Source organism: Syngnathus typhle, linkage group LG15 (assembly GCF_033458585.1).
Source record: "Syngnathus typhle isolate RoL2023-S1 ecotype Sweden linkage group LG15, RoL_Styp_1.0, whole genome shotgun sequence".
In the NCBI taxonomy this organism is placed as follows: domain Eukaryota; kingdom Metazoa; phylum Chordata; class Actinopteri; order Syngnathiformes; family Syngnathidae; genus Syngnathus; species Syngnathus typhle.
Window position 1 is genome coordinate 6,164,128 of NC_083752.1, and position 16,136 is coordinate 6,180,263.

General features: G+C 45.2%; 3 protein-coding genes across 7 annotated transcripts; 2 read left to right on the forward strand and 1 right to left on the reverse strand.

The window, feature by feature from the left end:
- The first annotated feature begins 224 nt into the window (after positions 1-224).
- Positions 225-5,463, forward strand: dpp3 (dipeptidyl-peptidase 3). The gene is made up of 19 exons (XM_061300204.1): positions 225-322; positions 897-1,062; positions 1,259-1,403; positions 1,523-1,612; positions 1,742-1,879; positions 1,967-2,041; positions 2,312-2,402; positions 2,475-2,605; positions 2,682-2,812; positions 2,911-2,969; positions 3,045-3,239; positions 3,320-3,432; positions 3,510-3,602; positions 3,704-3,766; positions 3,947-4,071; positions 4,169-4,289; positions 4,363-4,542; positions 4,675-4,837; positions 4,992-5,463. Exons 2-19 carry the CDS (start codon positions 938-940, stop codon positions 5,129-5,131), a joined length of 2,178 nt encoding a protein of 725 aa, XP_061156188.1. The 5' UTR covers positions 225-322; positions 897-937; the 3' UTR covers positions 5,132-5,463.
- A 111-nt stretch (positions 5,464-5,574) lies between these two features.
- LOC133168569 (ras and Rab interactor 1-like) lies at positions 5,575-8,269 on the reverse strand. Its single transcript, XM_061300209.1, has 7 exons — positions 8,045-8,269; positions 7,830-7,897; positions 7,534-7,737; positions 7,331-7,445; positions 7,102-7,174; positions 6,903-6,994; positions 5,575-6,669 (listed from the first exon to the last, which is right to left on the reverse strand). The coding sequence occupies exons 3-7, from the start codon at positions 7,735-7,737 to the stop codon at positions 5,684-5,686; spliced, it is 1,470 nt and encodes a 489-aa protein (XP_061156193.1). The 5' UTR covers positions 7,830-7,897; positions 8,045-8,269; the 3' UTR covers positions 5,575-5,683.
- Positions 8,270-8,638: 369 nt separating this feature from the next.
- On the forward strand, positions 8,639-14,114 carry LOC133167835 (RNA-binding protein 4B-like). 5 transcript variants are annotated; one of them, XR_009718112.1, is made up of 10 exons: positions 8,639-8,729; positions 9,788-9,967; positions 10,033-10,217; positions 10,442-10,615; positions 10,688-10,797; positions 10,971-11,249; positions 11,335-11,591; positions 11,763-13,541; positions 13,754-13,822; positions 13,920-14,114. XR_009718112.1 is itself a non-coding variant. In XM_061298836.1 (9 exons), the coding sequence occupies exons 2-9, from the start codon at positions 9,807-9,809 to the stop codon at positions 13,400-13,402; spliced, it is 1,551 nt and encodes a 516-aa protein (XP_061154820.1). In that variant the 5' UTR covers positions 8,639-8,729; positions 9,788-9,806; the 3' UTR covers positions 13,403-14,114. The 5 variants fall into 5 exon arrangements, 2 of the variants coding, with proteins under 2 accessions (XP_061154820.1, XP_061154818.1); XR_009718110.1 differs by having other exon boundaries at positions 11,763-13,822; XR_009718111.1 differs by having other exon boundaries at positions 13,754-14,114.
- Positions 14,115-16,136: the final 2,022 nt, after the last annotated feature.

A 16,136-nucleotide genomic window follows, 5' to 3' on the forward strand; every position in this document is an offset into this window, starting at 1 on the left:
AATACGCTCTCTGTCAAATCATTGATTGAACATATTTTCTACTTCATGAATATATAATATTTATAATCATGTTTATTGTATATTTTTGGGAAATATTATGTAATCGGCTTCCCCGATGTTTGCTATAAGAGTCTTTTATATTCGTCTTATAATAAGACGAATATAAAAAACCGGTAGTGGCATTACGTAATTGGTCCGTTCTTTCGTCGTCATAATTCTACAAGCTCTGATAGGTCAAGAGGCGGGGCTGAGGATACAGCCAGGAAGTGTGCAGCGTGAGACTGCACTCTGACATGAGCCGGAGCTGTCGACATTAAACAAGGTAACCCGTTGTTGCTTTCAATAATTCATTGTTAACTCTCCACACAAAAAAAAGGATTCAACATTTATTAAATTCATAAATACAGGTTGTGACTTGAGTTCCAGTTCGTTGAAGTAGTACTTCCATTTTACGAAGTAAATGCACGTAAGCAATCGGCAATTAATTATGCTAGTAGTTCTACGATGTTTGCTCTCGCAGCTGGCGATTAAACCTTCTTCCAGTATACGATTACTGTACACCAAATGCATAACACTTAATAATAATAATAATTTTCATTGAATAACTTGGAACGTGATCGGCGGATGGCGGCCGAATTAGTTTGCACACGCGTCAATTTGTACCTTTCAGTTTCGACTCTCACTACCGCCCCCCCCCCCCCTCACTATCAAAATGAAACTGAAAGAAGTAATGACCTCTTCCTCTAGTCTTTTCTTCCTATTATAACCATTCATGAATAAGACCATGGATTGCATCAGAATCAATGGAAACATATTGCATTTGTGTATAAATTACAGAAAATAACCACTTATCTAAATGTCTGTTCTCACTGTTTCTTTTCCCCACTTCCTTCCAGAGTTGAGTTATTTCTTATCAGTGATCCCCTCGCACTCAAAGATGGTGGACTCTCAGTACTTCCTACCAAATGACATCGGCATCTCTGCTCTCGACTGTGCCGAGGCTTTTCGCTTGCTCTCCTCGCAAGAGAAGATGTATGCCCACTACCTGTCACGCGCTTCTTGGTACGACTTCGCCGTCCTCTCGGGGCGGGGGGAAGCAGCTTATGTATTGATTACGTGCGTCGTTGCGGGGCTTAGAGACCAAGCCCTGATGAGAAGAGCGAGAGGTTAATGGGGGCAGATGGGGAATTGTGATAAGGTGTGCAATAAATCAAATTAATTTAAATGTCAAATAAATCAGCCAATGCTTGTGTCTTAGGTATGGGGGCCTTGCTGTGCTCCTGCAAACATCCCCGGAGTCGCCTGTCATCTTCGTCCTTCTGCAGAGGATCTTCCGAAAGCAGTCACCTGCGCAGCTGCAAGCTGTAGCAACAGCGGCTGGACTGACCTCAGAGGAGTACCAGGTACGTCCTCGATTGGGTTTTTAAATTTTAATTTCTTTTCTTTTTTTATTACCATGGTTTCTATTCACACATTTGTTGTGCATCAAGTATCACTTTTTGTGTCCTGTTTGTTTTCACAGGCCTTCTTGGTGTATGCAGCAGGTCTCTACGCCAACATGGGAAACTACAAGTCTTTTGGAGATTCCAAGTTTGTCCCTAATTTGCCGAAGGTACAAATATTTTGGATCTGTTATAGAGCCACGTAAAACTGCTGCTACAAATGTCCCCTTCATGTTATGCTTGGCGACTGCTTGTATTTATTTTTATGTTATTTTTTACCAAATCTTAATTTCAATCAGGAAAAGATGGACGCTCTAGTGAGGGCCAGCAAGGCTTTTCATGATGACCCTGCTGAGATTGGTGCTCTGTGGGACAGTTGCTCATGTCTCATGTACTCCCTGAAGGACAAACAGAAACAACTGGGCCTTGGCGACAAGGTGGGCACTTAATAGCCTTTCAAACGTAGACTCCGAGCAAAATGTTGTTGGTGATCATACTGCAGCTCATGTCTTGTCACACTTCAGGGAATTACCACCTACTTCTCCGGGAACTGCTGTTTGGAAGATGCTGAGCTGGCCCAGAAGTTCCTTGACTCCAAGGTAAGTCTGACTCACATTGGGATTTGAAGTGCACCAGCTAGCAAATATTTGGTTTGAATGTAGTATCCTACCCAATTAATTAATTGGATGAAAATCTGTATATTAAACAATTCCACACATGGTATTGTTTTTGATGCAACAAATATTAGTGCTCTTTATAATGGAAACACTTGTGGGGCCAGATTAAAAATAAAACAGGTGGGTCTTGTCCCATCTCTGCTACATTTCTTTTTCTGTCCGATATGCTTACCTCTCACTTGTGTTCTTCAGAAACTGTCTGCTTACAACACCCGGCTGTTCAAAAGTCAAAATGGCGAGAAAACCTGCTACGAGGTTCGCTTGGCCTCCGCTGTGAAGAAAGGTCAGTCGTGAAACGGGATAAGTCAAAAGGTATATGCAGGAGATGGCATTAACGCACACGATTGCTGCACAGACTGCACGGTGGATGGAGAGTGTGAGTCCTGCTGCGGGTGCTTTGACTTTGAGGGCAAAGAGTTCTCAGTGAAAAGGGGGGACTACGCCCCACTTATGGAGAGGGTCTGTTATTATCTTCAGAAGGCTCAGGTGAGTGAGAGGATTGATTGTTTTTCAAAAAACGGCGGTTGATTGCAAATTGGTTGCCGGTTCAATTGGAACCCAGGACCACGGCGCCAACGAGAACCAGAAGAAGATGCTCGAGCAGTACAGGCAGAGCTTCACCTTGGGCTCGGTGGAAGCCCACAAAGAAGGCTCGCGCTACTGGATTAAAGACAAGGGACCGATTGTGGAGAGGTGAGGCCACGTGATGGAGTAGAATTAATTTCTGGCTCATTCGGGTTCTGCTGATAATCTGTTGGACGTCCCCCCCCCCCCCCCCCCCCTCTTCTCAGCTACATCGGCTTTATCGAAAGCTACAGGGACCCCTTTGGCTCCCGAGGAGAGTTTGAAGGTAGCTTGCCGGTGAACTTTCTGGATTTTTGTTTTGCTGCCATACTGAACAAGCTTCTCGCCGCGTCTGCTTTAGGTTTCGTAGCGGTCGTGAACAAGGCTATGAGCGAGCGCTTCGCCAAACTCGTAGGCTCGGCCGAAGTGCTGCTCCCTGAGCTTCCCTGGCCGAAGGAATTTGAGAAAGACACTTTCCTCAAACCGGACTTCACTTCCCTCGACGTCCTCACCTTTGCTGGCAGCGGCATTCCAGCTGGCATCAACATTCCCAACTGTACGTCTGCTAACACGTCAAGATTTTTTGGGGTTCATAATTGCACTAAAAAATATACGTGCATGTTTTTCTCAAACTAGATGATGACATCAGGCAGTCTGAGGGCTTTAAAAACGTTTCCCTTGGAAATGTTCTGGCCGTGGCTTACTCTACAGATAAAGAGAAATTAACATTCTTGGAGGAAGACGACAAGGTGAGGCAACCAAGATGACCACTCGGTCACAATCCACACTTTCAAATTTTGAATTTGGGTGTCCTTGTGTGTGCCAGGATTTGTTTGTCAAGTGGAAGAGTCCATCGTTTGAGGTGCAAGTCGGCCTTCATGAATTGTTGGGCCACGGAAGTGGCAAGTTGTTTGTCCAGGTCTGTCAACAAGATGAATAGTCGTGATTTGTGACAAAATATGACATTGGCCTGTTGGCTGTCATTGGCTATGAAATGTGGATGTGTGGCTTTCTCTACAGGACAACAAGGGCAAGTTCAACTTTGACCAAAACAAAGTGATCAACCCAGAAACGGGCAAACCGGTGAGTCTGTCTTCCACTTGTGGATAAAATCCAACATGTATCGGAGATCTGTGTTATTTGAAATATTCATGGAAATGCAGCAGCCTTTGTGTGATATCCATTCTGCAATTTGTACATAAATTGAATGTTTACTTTAGGTGCAGAGCTGCAGTTCCTCATGATGTGTGCGTGTATTTGTAGGTTTCTAGTTGGTACCAGGACAGTGAGACATGGGACAGTAAATTCTCAACCCTTGCCTCCTCTTATGAAGAATGCAGAGCCGAGTGTGTGGGACTCTACCTGTCGCTCATTAAGGACGTGCTTAGGTGGGTGATGTGATTGTTGCTATTTTGTTTTGTTTTGTTTTTTTGCTAAGCCTAAGGAATCTTTTCAATATTAGCCACTGCAATTTTTGTGCTGCAGTATTTTCGGGCATGAGGGCCAGGACGCTGACGACGTGGTTTATGTGAACTGGCTGAGCATGGTGCGAGGCGGACTGCTGGGCCTGGAGTTCTACACGCCTGAGAGCAAGAGCTGGAGACAAGTGAGCTATCAATGAACCTTGCGGTCCTCCAAGATGACAGGATCAAACACAAAACGTGGCTGTCTCGTCCCAGGCTCACATGCAGGCACGTTTTGTGATCCTGCGCGTGTTGCTTGAGGCCGGCAACGGTCTGGTGGGCCTGAAGGAGGTCACCGGGGCCGACGGCAAACCAGACGCTCGCATCACACTAGACCGAAGCAAGATCCGCACCGTCGGCAAGGACGCCATCCATAAGTTCCTTTGTAAACTGCAGGTATTTATTCCAAAGTCCATACATGAAAACAATAATGTCTTCCATTACTCTTGAGTAGAGCGAATAAGAATGACTATTTCCATAATGGATTATTTTTAAACATGCTTTTATCCCGCATTCTCCATCTTGCAGGTCTTCAAGTCGACAGCTGATGTGGACAAAGGGCGGGCCCTCTATGAGGGCTACTCCACCGTGAGCAAGAGCGGCGCCCACAACTTCCCGCGCCTTCGTGAAACGGTGTTGCTGCGGAAGGAGGATCGCAAGATGTTTGTCCAAGCCAACACCAGAATCACTGGTATGTTCTCACCCCGCAGCAGAGGACCATGTATTAGCATCGCACTCGCATTGTGGGAATATATGAAAACCCCAGCTGTTTAGTTTACAGGGTTGGTTTCTGCACCCCGCTCCAAAAAACACTGACTTGGTTTTCTTACTTTGCGCTTTTCCAGAGGAGAGTGTCGAGCTGGTCCAGTATGAAGGGAGTGCATCAGGCTTGATCCAGTCCTTCATTGAGCGCTTTGACGACAACGACAAACTTGACGCTGACCTCTTGGCATTGAGCAAAATGGATTCTTCCTGTTGGTGTTGATTATGGAGGATGAGGTTTCTCACTTTTGGGGCTGCTTCAAGTCTTCATTCACCAAATCGTAGAGTCACAAAATTAGAACGGAGCTACTGTAAACTGAACCTCAGCGTTGGTCCTGAGTTTTCAAATTGCTGACACATCCTGTATGTACTTACTGGCACGCAACAAAACATAAAATAATGACAGTCCAAAACATGTTGACCTAGCTTTAATTTTCCATGTTTAGACTATTGAAATACTGCCATAGCTTGTTAATTTTGGACAAATGTCAAAACAATGAAATGCATTTTTTCAGAAAATATGATCTGCAAAAATAAAACATTTGATAAAACTTACTGAACGTGGAATCCTTTCGAAACAATTTGTTACAGACTGTACACAATGAAATAGTATGGCTTTTTTTTTTTTTTTTTTTGTCCATACAATACTCAAATCTAGGACCTCAGATCTGTAAGGTGTACACTAGTGCACCCAAAATCATTTTAATAGAAACAGTTTACAGAATGTTACACTTCACTCATATAACCAAACTGTACATTATTTTAAGCAATTTTTTTAAGATGCTGTTTGCTGGACTCCATCATTCCCTGGTGTTGGTATATATACCGCCCCCTCAAGGCTACTGAAGGAACTGGAGCTATCTGTGTCTTCCAAAGAGGCAAATTCCATTTCTTTGTTTAATTCTTCCACGCAGTTATCCTCATCTGATGTTTTACTGTCATTTACCAGATGAGCCAAGGAAGGTGAGAAAAAAGGTGACAGAGAGAAGGGCACCTTGGGAGAGGAAGCTGGGGACTGATAGGGGGAAGCAGTGAGTGGAGCCCTGGGCGAAAGAGATGGGAATTGATATTGCGTTGAGGTGGTTGGACAAGTGCGTGGGGCGGAAGACAGTTTGGGAGGAAGTGGCGGTACGGATTCAGCTGGATAGGGAGAGAGTGAGGGAGACACGGAGGATGTGATGGCTGAGGATGGCTGCATGTAGTCGGGGTCATCGGAAGGATGCTCCACCAATGTCGGGAGCTTGGCCTCTACTTGTTCCTCCACTGCTTGTGGTGATTGGCAATCCTGGGTTGCAGGTGTTGTCAAGGTTTGGGCTTTACATTTTCTTCTGGTCTTGGGCATAAGTGGGGGCGGGGGCGGCGGAGCGAGCGGGGGCAACATCAGGGTGGATGTCTCGGTGGACACCCGCACCTTGAAGCTGCGTTTCATCAAGCGCCGCTTTGACAACATGCTGTCAGACTGAAGGAAAAGAGGATTGATGAAGCACAACGCGCCAAGGCCCGAGCCACAGTCCAGTTCTCTGGGGCTGCGTGTCTCGATAGGACAAAACTCGCGGAACAGGACTGAATTCGGATCAGAGTTTTGGTCACATTCGACGATAGTCGTCTGGTTGTCTGAGTCGGGTTGTGTGGCGGGAGCAGGCGGAGCTGAAGAGACTGGTTGTGCGGGAGCGTCAGAAGAGTCTGGCGTCTTCCCTTTGCTCGTCTGGGTCTTCGGGGGCTCTCGCGGCCCCCGCACATTGAGGTGAGAGCTCCAGAATTCTAGTGAAGAAATTGTTGGTGCTTTATTTACAGAAATTAGAAATCAGTCCACAACCTTTCATGCTGCAGCAAGAATTGAAAAAATATATATTTCCACGCCGCTTTATCATGGAATTAAGCTGCTTCCAAACAAAATGGCCGCCTATTCAATATGGAGCATGCTCCCTTCTAATTTCCTGTCGATTGGTGAAACCGGTATTGAGGTGAAAAATATATATTTTTATGAAACCAACCTATTCCCATGTGAGAGATGGACTCCAGCTCTTTGTGGGAAGTTGCTTTAGCGATGGCTTCAGGAAGCTCCAGAGGAAAGGGTAATACATCTCTGGTACAAAAGTATCATAAGTTCTTATTAATTCTTTTTAAAATATATATATATTATGTTGGCCATATGACCAAGCGAACCATAGCAGAATGTAAAATGATCTTTACCTGCTGACACAATAGAATGAAACCAGTCTCGGAAGGTCTGGAAAGCTGATCCCTGATGTTTCCAGAGACAGAGCTGAGATTGACAAGTAAACTGTGGTCAACATGGTGGAAGGCCCCCTAAAATAATTACATTTCGACAAAACGGGCCCCAACAATAATCATAGACCCGGAACACTTCCCAAACAACACCTTGGAAGTCAACCAGCATCTGATAATTGGAACAACTTACTTGAATGTTCCTCCCTGATTCCAAACTGTTGCACAAAGGATGGCACGCTGTCATCCACCAGACGCACGCATAACACATTCCTCTGAGACGTGCGAGACCTTCGCACCAGGAACGTCTGCAAGACAATGCACGATTGGACTATCCGGTGTAGAAAAATAGGCTGAAAAAGCCAAAGAAGCAGCTGTTTTTTCCAAGAGCCTGACCCCAGGAGGTTCCCTCTGCAGAATGTGCAAGGCGGTGGCAGGGTTGATTGACAACTGCATCCAGACGGGCACCGTCAACAAGAGTCGGTCCAAGACGCTGACATTCTTCAGCGACCCGCCTCCTCGCTGGTGACCTGTGAACTTGCGCTCTGACCCCTGGGTAGGCTCTGGGAAATCATACAGAGGCTCTTCTTGCTGCGCCATCTACAAAAAAAATGGAATGTGGGTGTCAGTTTTGAATAAATGCAAACCATTGCGGCAACAGTGGATTTTACAACAGGAAGAACCGCACACACCTGCGTGATAAATCCTGGACCTTGTCAGCAAGTTCAGACTTGGTTCAAGTGCAGACGGAGCTCATGAGCTGTGAAAATAAATGCGGAAAGTAAATTGTAACCTCCCACAGGCACATGGAATTCGCAACAGCACTACATTATATAACATGAGTGAAGTATGTACAGTAGCCGATCCATATTTCACCATCTTCATCTAAGGTACCCTTCAAACTTACCGACAACAGGAATGTTCTGACCTGGCTGCTCGTTTCCACACGTTGCTTTGGATGACACATGCTCCTATTATTGTTGTTATGACATGCATATTTATAAACTTCCAGGGAAAATAACACTTTGGCCTGCCATAGCGAGTGCTCCAAAGTCCAGAGTTTGTCTTCTCCTTTTCCTCCTCCTCCTACTTCTCTTCCTTTTCTTCTTCATTTCCTTCTTATTCGGTAGCTCCTCCCCTCTCACCTGGCAACACCTGGAAATATTCGTTGACTGGAATAACAGTATTATTAATACTTTATTTATTTTTATGTTAATACTGTATTAACATAAAATAATTAATAGTGGTAATAAAATGCATTAACGTACGCTACGGTTTGAGATAAAGATAGAGATAATGTATCTTAAAACATGTTTTCGTACTCTGGTTGTGACGTCAAAGCACTCCGTTTCCAAGATAAAACAAAATGGCGTTAAACGTGTTTTTAAAACTTGTTTTGTCAACTAATGACATATAGTATTATTATTTGTATTACATATTTATTTTATTTTAAATGTTATTTTAAATTCATTTGTAGAATTGATAAATACGTCACTGGGATCCTGTATTGAGGGCAAAGTGCGCCCCCTGTTGATCTAAAGAATATCGAGCCGGATATGCTATTTGAAATACAGCTCCGGGAACCGCGTTGGGTAAGGAGTTCTTCAGCTAAATGCTAAGCACAAATCGTTGTTATTCCCCGCCTTGTTCGTTTGAAATAATGGCACCGCGGAGTTGTATCACTTCTGTGATTCCGGTTAGGGTAAACACGCGAAAGAGGCTTCACGTAGTCCTCTCTGACGTTGTTATATCGCGAGCAGAACTACGCTAGCTTAGCTAGTAGCATCAGCCACATTCTACAAGATGTCGTTTCCAGCCGACGCGTCACTGGCCTTACTTCCTCCGTGATATTCTAATGTTTAGTTTCCCAGTTTGACACAACTAGGGTTTATCAGTGTGTGCACCTAGTTAACTGTATATTTGGTCCACGTTTTTTTCAATGACGTGAAGCAGCTAGCAGGTTTATTTGCTCAGCTAATGTACCTGTTAGCCAAGTCAATTCACTCCGATAGAACCTTGGCTTACCTTTTGAAATAATTTTACGTGCCAGTGATAGACGTCATAGTTGTAATAGGCAAATGAAACAGACAATAATTAGCTGTAGTCAAATGAAGTGGATCTCAAACTTTTTGTTGTTGTTGCTAAGTGCCAGGTTCAAAATTTACCTGTACAGAGGTACCAAGTAAGGCCATCATGGGCAACTCTCGTAGCGCTAAATTTATAAACTATATTAAGTATTATCATAAGACATTGTGCTTAAGTTTGATTGCAGATAAGTCAAACCAATATTGTAAATACTCATTCTGTATTGATGTGGTAGGTTTTCTGCCTCTTCCTTGGTCGAGCGCATCCACTCATTTTGTCCGTTTTTATAATAATAATAATGAAGAATTCATTAAATCTGTATAGCGCTTTTCAAGAACCCAAAGACGCTTGAAAGTTAATAAATGTGGGCAACTCTGTAGCTAATTTGAAATTTGTAGTTGCTGGCAGTGTCGAACACACGCGCTGGCGTGTCTCTCAGAAAAGATGTTGGATTGGTTGACCTGGCTTTACTGACATCACCGATGTGATCAACATAACGGACACCCTTGAGTTGATTAATTCAGAATTCCAACAATGCTGACTCCTACATCACTTTTTCTTGCAGATGCCTGCTTGTTACAGAGATGAGTGGCGACAACGTCAAGTTGTTTGTGGGAAACCTTCCTCTAGATGCGACTCAAGATGAGATCAATAAACTCTTTGCTCCTTACGGGGAAATCAATACCTGCTCCTTGCTCAGACAGTATGCCTTTGTTACCCTGAAGGGAGAAGGTGCTGCGGACAGGTATGATCACAGTGGAATATTCCCTCAAATACTGGTTCTTTAATACCACCTCCCCCCCCCCACAGGGCCATACGGTATCTTGATGGCAAGGAGTACCGAGGCAGGCCCCTTGTGGTGGAGGAGTCACGCGCACGTCCCCCCAACTCCACCAAAGTGTTTGTGGGAAACTTGAGCGCCACATGCTCTGCCGATGACCTGCACGGCCTCTTCTCAACATTCGGAAGAGTTTTAGATTGTGACAAAGTCAAAGGTGACATTCTCAATCACTCCAATGCAAATAAATACACCTCACTCGTGTCAGTATTTAGTGTAGCCAATAGTATGTGCGTTTTTTATGTTTGGGTAAACGTTAAGGTTCAAGTAACACAATTGCTCTGGAAAGAAATCATGAAAAAAATGTGTGACTATGCCTCAGACATGCAGTGGAAATCATCACGATCTGTTTTCTTCTGATAACTTCTCTGTCCTCAACAGCCCGATTATGTTCAAATGTGGGCTACGCATTTGTACATATGGAAAGGAAAGAGGAGGCCATGGCAGCCATCGACGCACTCAATGGGACCATTTTCAAGGGCCGTCAGCTGGCTGTAGAGCTCTCCAAAGCTCAACCTTTAGTCAACCAGCTTATGTCGTCTGGGAACTCAGTCGGTATGTTTTTTTGTTATTTTTTAAAGGTTTAACATGACGTCAACATGCTACCCGCTCCTTTCTTGCTTGCAGGTGGTAGAGAGGGTCTCCTTCCTCGGCCAGCAGGCTCCATGGAGCATCACCAGAGTCACGCTGCTGTGCTCGCGGCAGCTGCAGCAGCCGCTGCCGGACTTCCAATACAAGTATGTGAATACTAGGGATGAAATGCTTTATTAAAAAAAAAAAAAAAAATCATTCACAATTTCTAAAAGTCCACATTATGATTTGAAATGTTAATTGTGGCTGATATCGTGTTGAGTGTGACATGCTTTGTGAGCATCCCTTAACACATACTTTCCATTTTCTCTATCTGCAGGTTCAACAAAGCGTCCATAACTCGTTTTACAACACCACATCCTTCGATCCCACCTATGCTGCCCTGAAAGGCATTACAAGTTCTAAAGGCGCAGACGGTGTCATATACGGTGCTCTCGCTAGTCAGGTGTACGGATCTGTCGCTGACCAGGTGTACCAGGACATGGCCAATCACATTCCTGTTCCCACCGCCGCAGAGGACTACGAGGTTCAAAGCGGGCCGGACCCAACAACACTTTTTGAGGCTGCAAGAGCCAAGTTTTTCCAGGAGGGACAGAAGGTCTTTAAATTTACAGATAATCAACATCGTGCATGTTTTTGGGGGGGTTTAAGTGTGTGCTTCCCCCCCCCCCCTTTTGGTTCAGGTTCTGGCCGAGCAGCAGGCAGGGAGAAAAACAACAACAGCAGCTACCAATACAACAACGACGACAACCACGGGCAGTCCAGAAACAGAGCGGGACCGCAGCCCGATCAGAGGGAACCGGACGCCTTTGCTTCCGGACCCATCTCCCGGTTCCTTTGCTCAAAATCGCACCAAACGCCGAGCTCTCCTGCCGACGCCGCCCGGGGTCGCTGAAGACCCCGCCACTGGACCTGCCGAAGGGGCCGATCCTGTCGCGAGGTGAACAACCATCCAACCAATCTGCATTCCGTGTTTCCTGTGTGGCTTCAGCCATTAATCAAATAACTCAAATGGTTGAATCACCAAAAAAGCTTTGCAGGGATCATCAGCTCTTACAGCCAGTGTTTCCTTGCTTCTTTGTGATGCATCCATCTTGAATTGTAACTGCAGGTCCTACTCAGAATATTACCAGCAGATGCATCAGTACCAGCAGTACCAGCAGCAGTACCAGCACCAGCAACAGTACCAGTACCTCCAGTACGCCTACACCAATCCTCCTCCGCCCCCTCCTCCACCGGCCTCCGCAGATTCCACCGACTCGGTCCCGCCGCCCCCCGGCACGTACACGGCGGCGCCGGCTTACTCGGCCACCCAAGACTATGGACCCCCGGGCACCTACGAACCCCCCTCCAATTACAACACGTCGCAGAGCTACTCCGGCAGCTACGACGCCTCGGCCGCCTACGATGCATCGGGAGGCTACGGGGCGGCGGGAGCGTACGATACATCCGGAGCTTACGCAGCAGCGGGAAGCTACTCCGCATCCTCACCGTATGAGCAGACAGCCGCACACGGGCAACCCACGCCCCAGCGCAATGATTACCCTTACAACACGCCAGAACCCCCGTATCGATAGTCCCGCCCCCCTTCCTCCAACACACCCACCCACCCACATGCACACACACACACACACACACACACACACCTTTCATACTGTAGATCGTGTGTGTGAACATGAGTACTTGGCTAAGGGGCAGCTTAAGGGAGAAGTAACGCAGGCAGCAAGGTTGTGAAGCATTTTGGCTAACCGCGTCCCTATCTGGCTGGAATTCCACCTAACAATGAATGCCATCCAAATTTGAAAAAAAAAAACGACACCCTCGAGTTTTTAAAGAGACACAGTTGAATCAGGGTTTTGTCTTGGCAGTTATGTAAGCTTGAGCGCAAATGTGAGGCACGGATTCTGTCTGTCTTTGAAGCCAGGAAACCGGCCAGTTTTCAAGATGTTTTTATCAGGAGTAACTCCAGCATTGTAACGGTAGCCTTGGAGCTCAGTCAACTCGTTCAAAGCTTTCCAGCCTCACTATTATGTTGCATAGTTCCAGTGTTGGGGGTCAAAATCGTTTGTTTCTTCTTGAGTCAATATTAAACCATATTTTCTCAGGCTGTAGATACGTAGATATTTTTTTTTGTATGTAGACAATTCAATAAGCCAAAGCTCAATTTTACCCAATTGTGTTCCGACATTCTCCAGTAACACTTCAACGCTACTTTTAATACCTGACATAGGTTTTGTTTGAGGAGCATGTAAATACTTCTAGCCTTCTTTTAATACTTTGAGCACCTGCGAAATTGGAGAGATTGGAGGGGGATGGATGCTGAGTTGTACAACAAGTTTGTATAGAAGCAGGTGAAAATTTTTAGGCGCTTTACGGTGTTCCACAGATTAAATGAGTGCAGGGTTTCCCAAAATTGGGAATGATTTTGTTTAAATTGAGATTTACTCAATGAAGTCAGATGAGTGAGGACTCTTTAAATGGTTTCCCTTTTGAATCTGAGCAGAACCATACAAGAATCTATATGGCTTTTTCGTCCCCTGGGAAAGCACACAAACATCTATATTTGGATTCCCACATATGAATAATCCCAATCCACATCTTTAGCTCAAATCGTCGCTCACTACTCGAGCGCTAGTCTCACTCACGCGCACACACGCCACAATATTCCAGCTTCTCCATGTTGTTAGTTGCATGCCATGTTGTTGCTGCTGCTCCAGCCACCTTCTTCCTCTTGCTGATTATTGCAGCTAGAGTGGGAGGGAGCCAAACTCTGAGCCCTTGCCTTGGACGTACGCCACGCGCCGCTGTAGCGCGGGATGGGGGAAAACGGCAGCGTTAGGCCCCCCCGAAAACCGCTGTGGACGATGGGGGGTGGCCCCTCCCCACTAAGGTAAACACTCAGACCACACACTCCTGCCCCGGCCGCCCCGAAAGAACACGCGTCACACGGTTTTGCAGACACTCTGACGCACACACATGGACGTCCGGATCTGTTTTCAGGAAATTCCTCACCTCCGTTTCACCCTTTTGGATGTTCTGTTTTGTTTTTTTGCCCCTGTCCACTTCTGCCAAACTCATCCTCATACATTTCCTCCCCTGAAGACCATACATGTATGATCTTCGAAGATGGTGTTGAAGCAGGCGCATCGATAGCCGAGGTCACCTCGTTAGGTTTGGCTTTTTTATTTTTATTTCCCCCACTCCACTGTGGCCACATTAGGGTTAAGTGCCTTGTTTTGAAGGTCACACCGATATCCCCCCCCAATAGAGAGGCCGACACCAAGCTGGCGCAGGATCGGTTGCTGGTTCAAAGCTCGACTCGCCCTCAAGTCCCCCTCTCAATCGTCACCGCGACAGTTTTCAATGCCACTCTCAACCTGTATGAGGTTTTGTTTTCTTTTAAATGACATTTTGTCCCGTGTTCTTTTGAAATGTTTAATTATCAATAAAAGATAAAAATCTACGGTCTATCTTTACTTGTGTGGATGCTTTCAGTGTGTAACTTGCGTTAGGAGTCCCCCCCCCCCCCCCAAAAAAAAATAAAACTTGACAGTTAAAGCATTAGATGACGTTTTATTCCATTACCTTCCAAATACATCAACTCTTGTTTCAAACCTGCCAAGTATTTTTTTTTATGCAAATGAGAAGGGAGTAAAATTGAGTTTCATGCCCTCACAAACAGATGGAAATGTCAATGGAGACAGTCAAAGCAGTCTACACAGATGCTTATTTATACTGAGGTAAGAATTCTAGGACATCAATGTTCTTCAATTGACAAAGCAGCATGAAACTACATGTACATTGTCTTGTGACATTTCTTTCATGCTGGTTTTGGTAGACTCCTGTTATGCAAAAAAACAACTGTTAAAGAATTGGATTTCAACCTGAAAAAAAAGTCCTTCCTAGAGCTCAAACTAGCCACGTCTGTCCTTTGTGCCAATGCTGTGTTAATGATTTTATTTTTCCAGGGCTACAATTTCTATGGGTGAACATTTTACAGTGTGTCGTCGCATTTATCACACTGTGGAAAAACCTCTAGTGAGCAAATCAGCATTGTATCTATATTTCCGAGATTACGTGGGGTCAAGTTTTTTCTGCCCTGGTTTCTGAGGGAGTTATTATTTGTAAAACACTTGCCGTGTGCTCCAGCTAACAGACTTGTAGCTCTTGTCTCTCTTTCAGGAAATGGCAGAGCAAAGGAACGAGAGCATAAACCTGACAAGGTAATCTGTTACAAAAATAAGATTTATAGAGGCCCATCGAGATCTGTACACTTGCATGACCTGCCATGTTTGAACTGTGTGCAAAGGATCTGTTCACTTGTATGACCTGCTGTGTGCAAAGGTTCCGTACGCTCCTATGACCTTTGCTTAAAACTGCGAAAGTAAAAATTGAGGCTTCTCGTGCATCTCGCCCTACTTTGACGTAATCAGGGCCGAGAGGGACAGGGAACATTTTAATATCAGCCGATGGGCAAACAGACAGGACGAGACTGGGCAAAACACGTTAAGATACACCGCACAATGTGGACCAGACTCAACACACGTATTACAGTACTTTGACTTTCATCCGCAAAAACCTCCACGTGCTGCTGCTGCTGCTGCTGGCATTAGTATGAAAAAAGAGCGAGCGTTCAAACACACAAACATTGGAAAATAGCAAGGCTTTAATAAAGACCGCAATGTCCGGCTAGCTACAATGGGGACTGGGGGGGTAACAATTGACATTCATGGAGTTTTACAAAGACTGTAACAGGGCTTGAAGTTCTTTGCGGGTTTACTTACGTGGTTTGCATTTCGGCATGCAAGGCGGCCTTCAAACCGTTACAGACCCCCTTACGTTGTAAAACTGTTGATTTATGAATGTCAATTCATGGGAAGTTAAAAAAAAATAAAAAATCATGTGAAGGTTCTCACCATGGTCATGCTTTTACCATTGGCACACAAGCCAATAAAAAGACGACAATCATGCAAAACAACGCAAAAACTTTCATCTCCCAAAATAAGCAAACACACTAAAATAAGATATGTTTCGAGTTCTGCTCTTCCGTTGACTTAGAAGAAAGCTGCGCTTTTGATGATGACTTTGGTGCAAAAAAAATGTTCCTGTTTCAAAGAGGGCAGACCCTGTCCTGCCCTCTTCCTTGATGAAGACACTCTTGGTGTGTAGACCAGTTGTGATAGTTGAACTCAGACCCCCTTTTCCTCCAGACACAAACAAACGTGACGTAACATCGACCCCTAAATCCCAACAGCCCCCCCCCCACCCCCCACCCGACTATGACACCTTGAAAAACACCACCATTCAAACACAGACACGGCAATACATCGGTCTCACATACAGTACGTCATCCAAACACGTCCAAAAACCTACATGAACAGGATCGCCTATATACAGAGGACAACCAGTCGGCGCTCAACTGAGAAAAATAAGCCCCTGGAACACAGTGATGAAATTGAGAGAAAATAAATTTTGTCCAAATGTC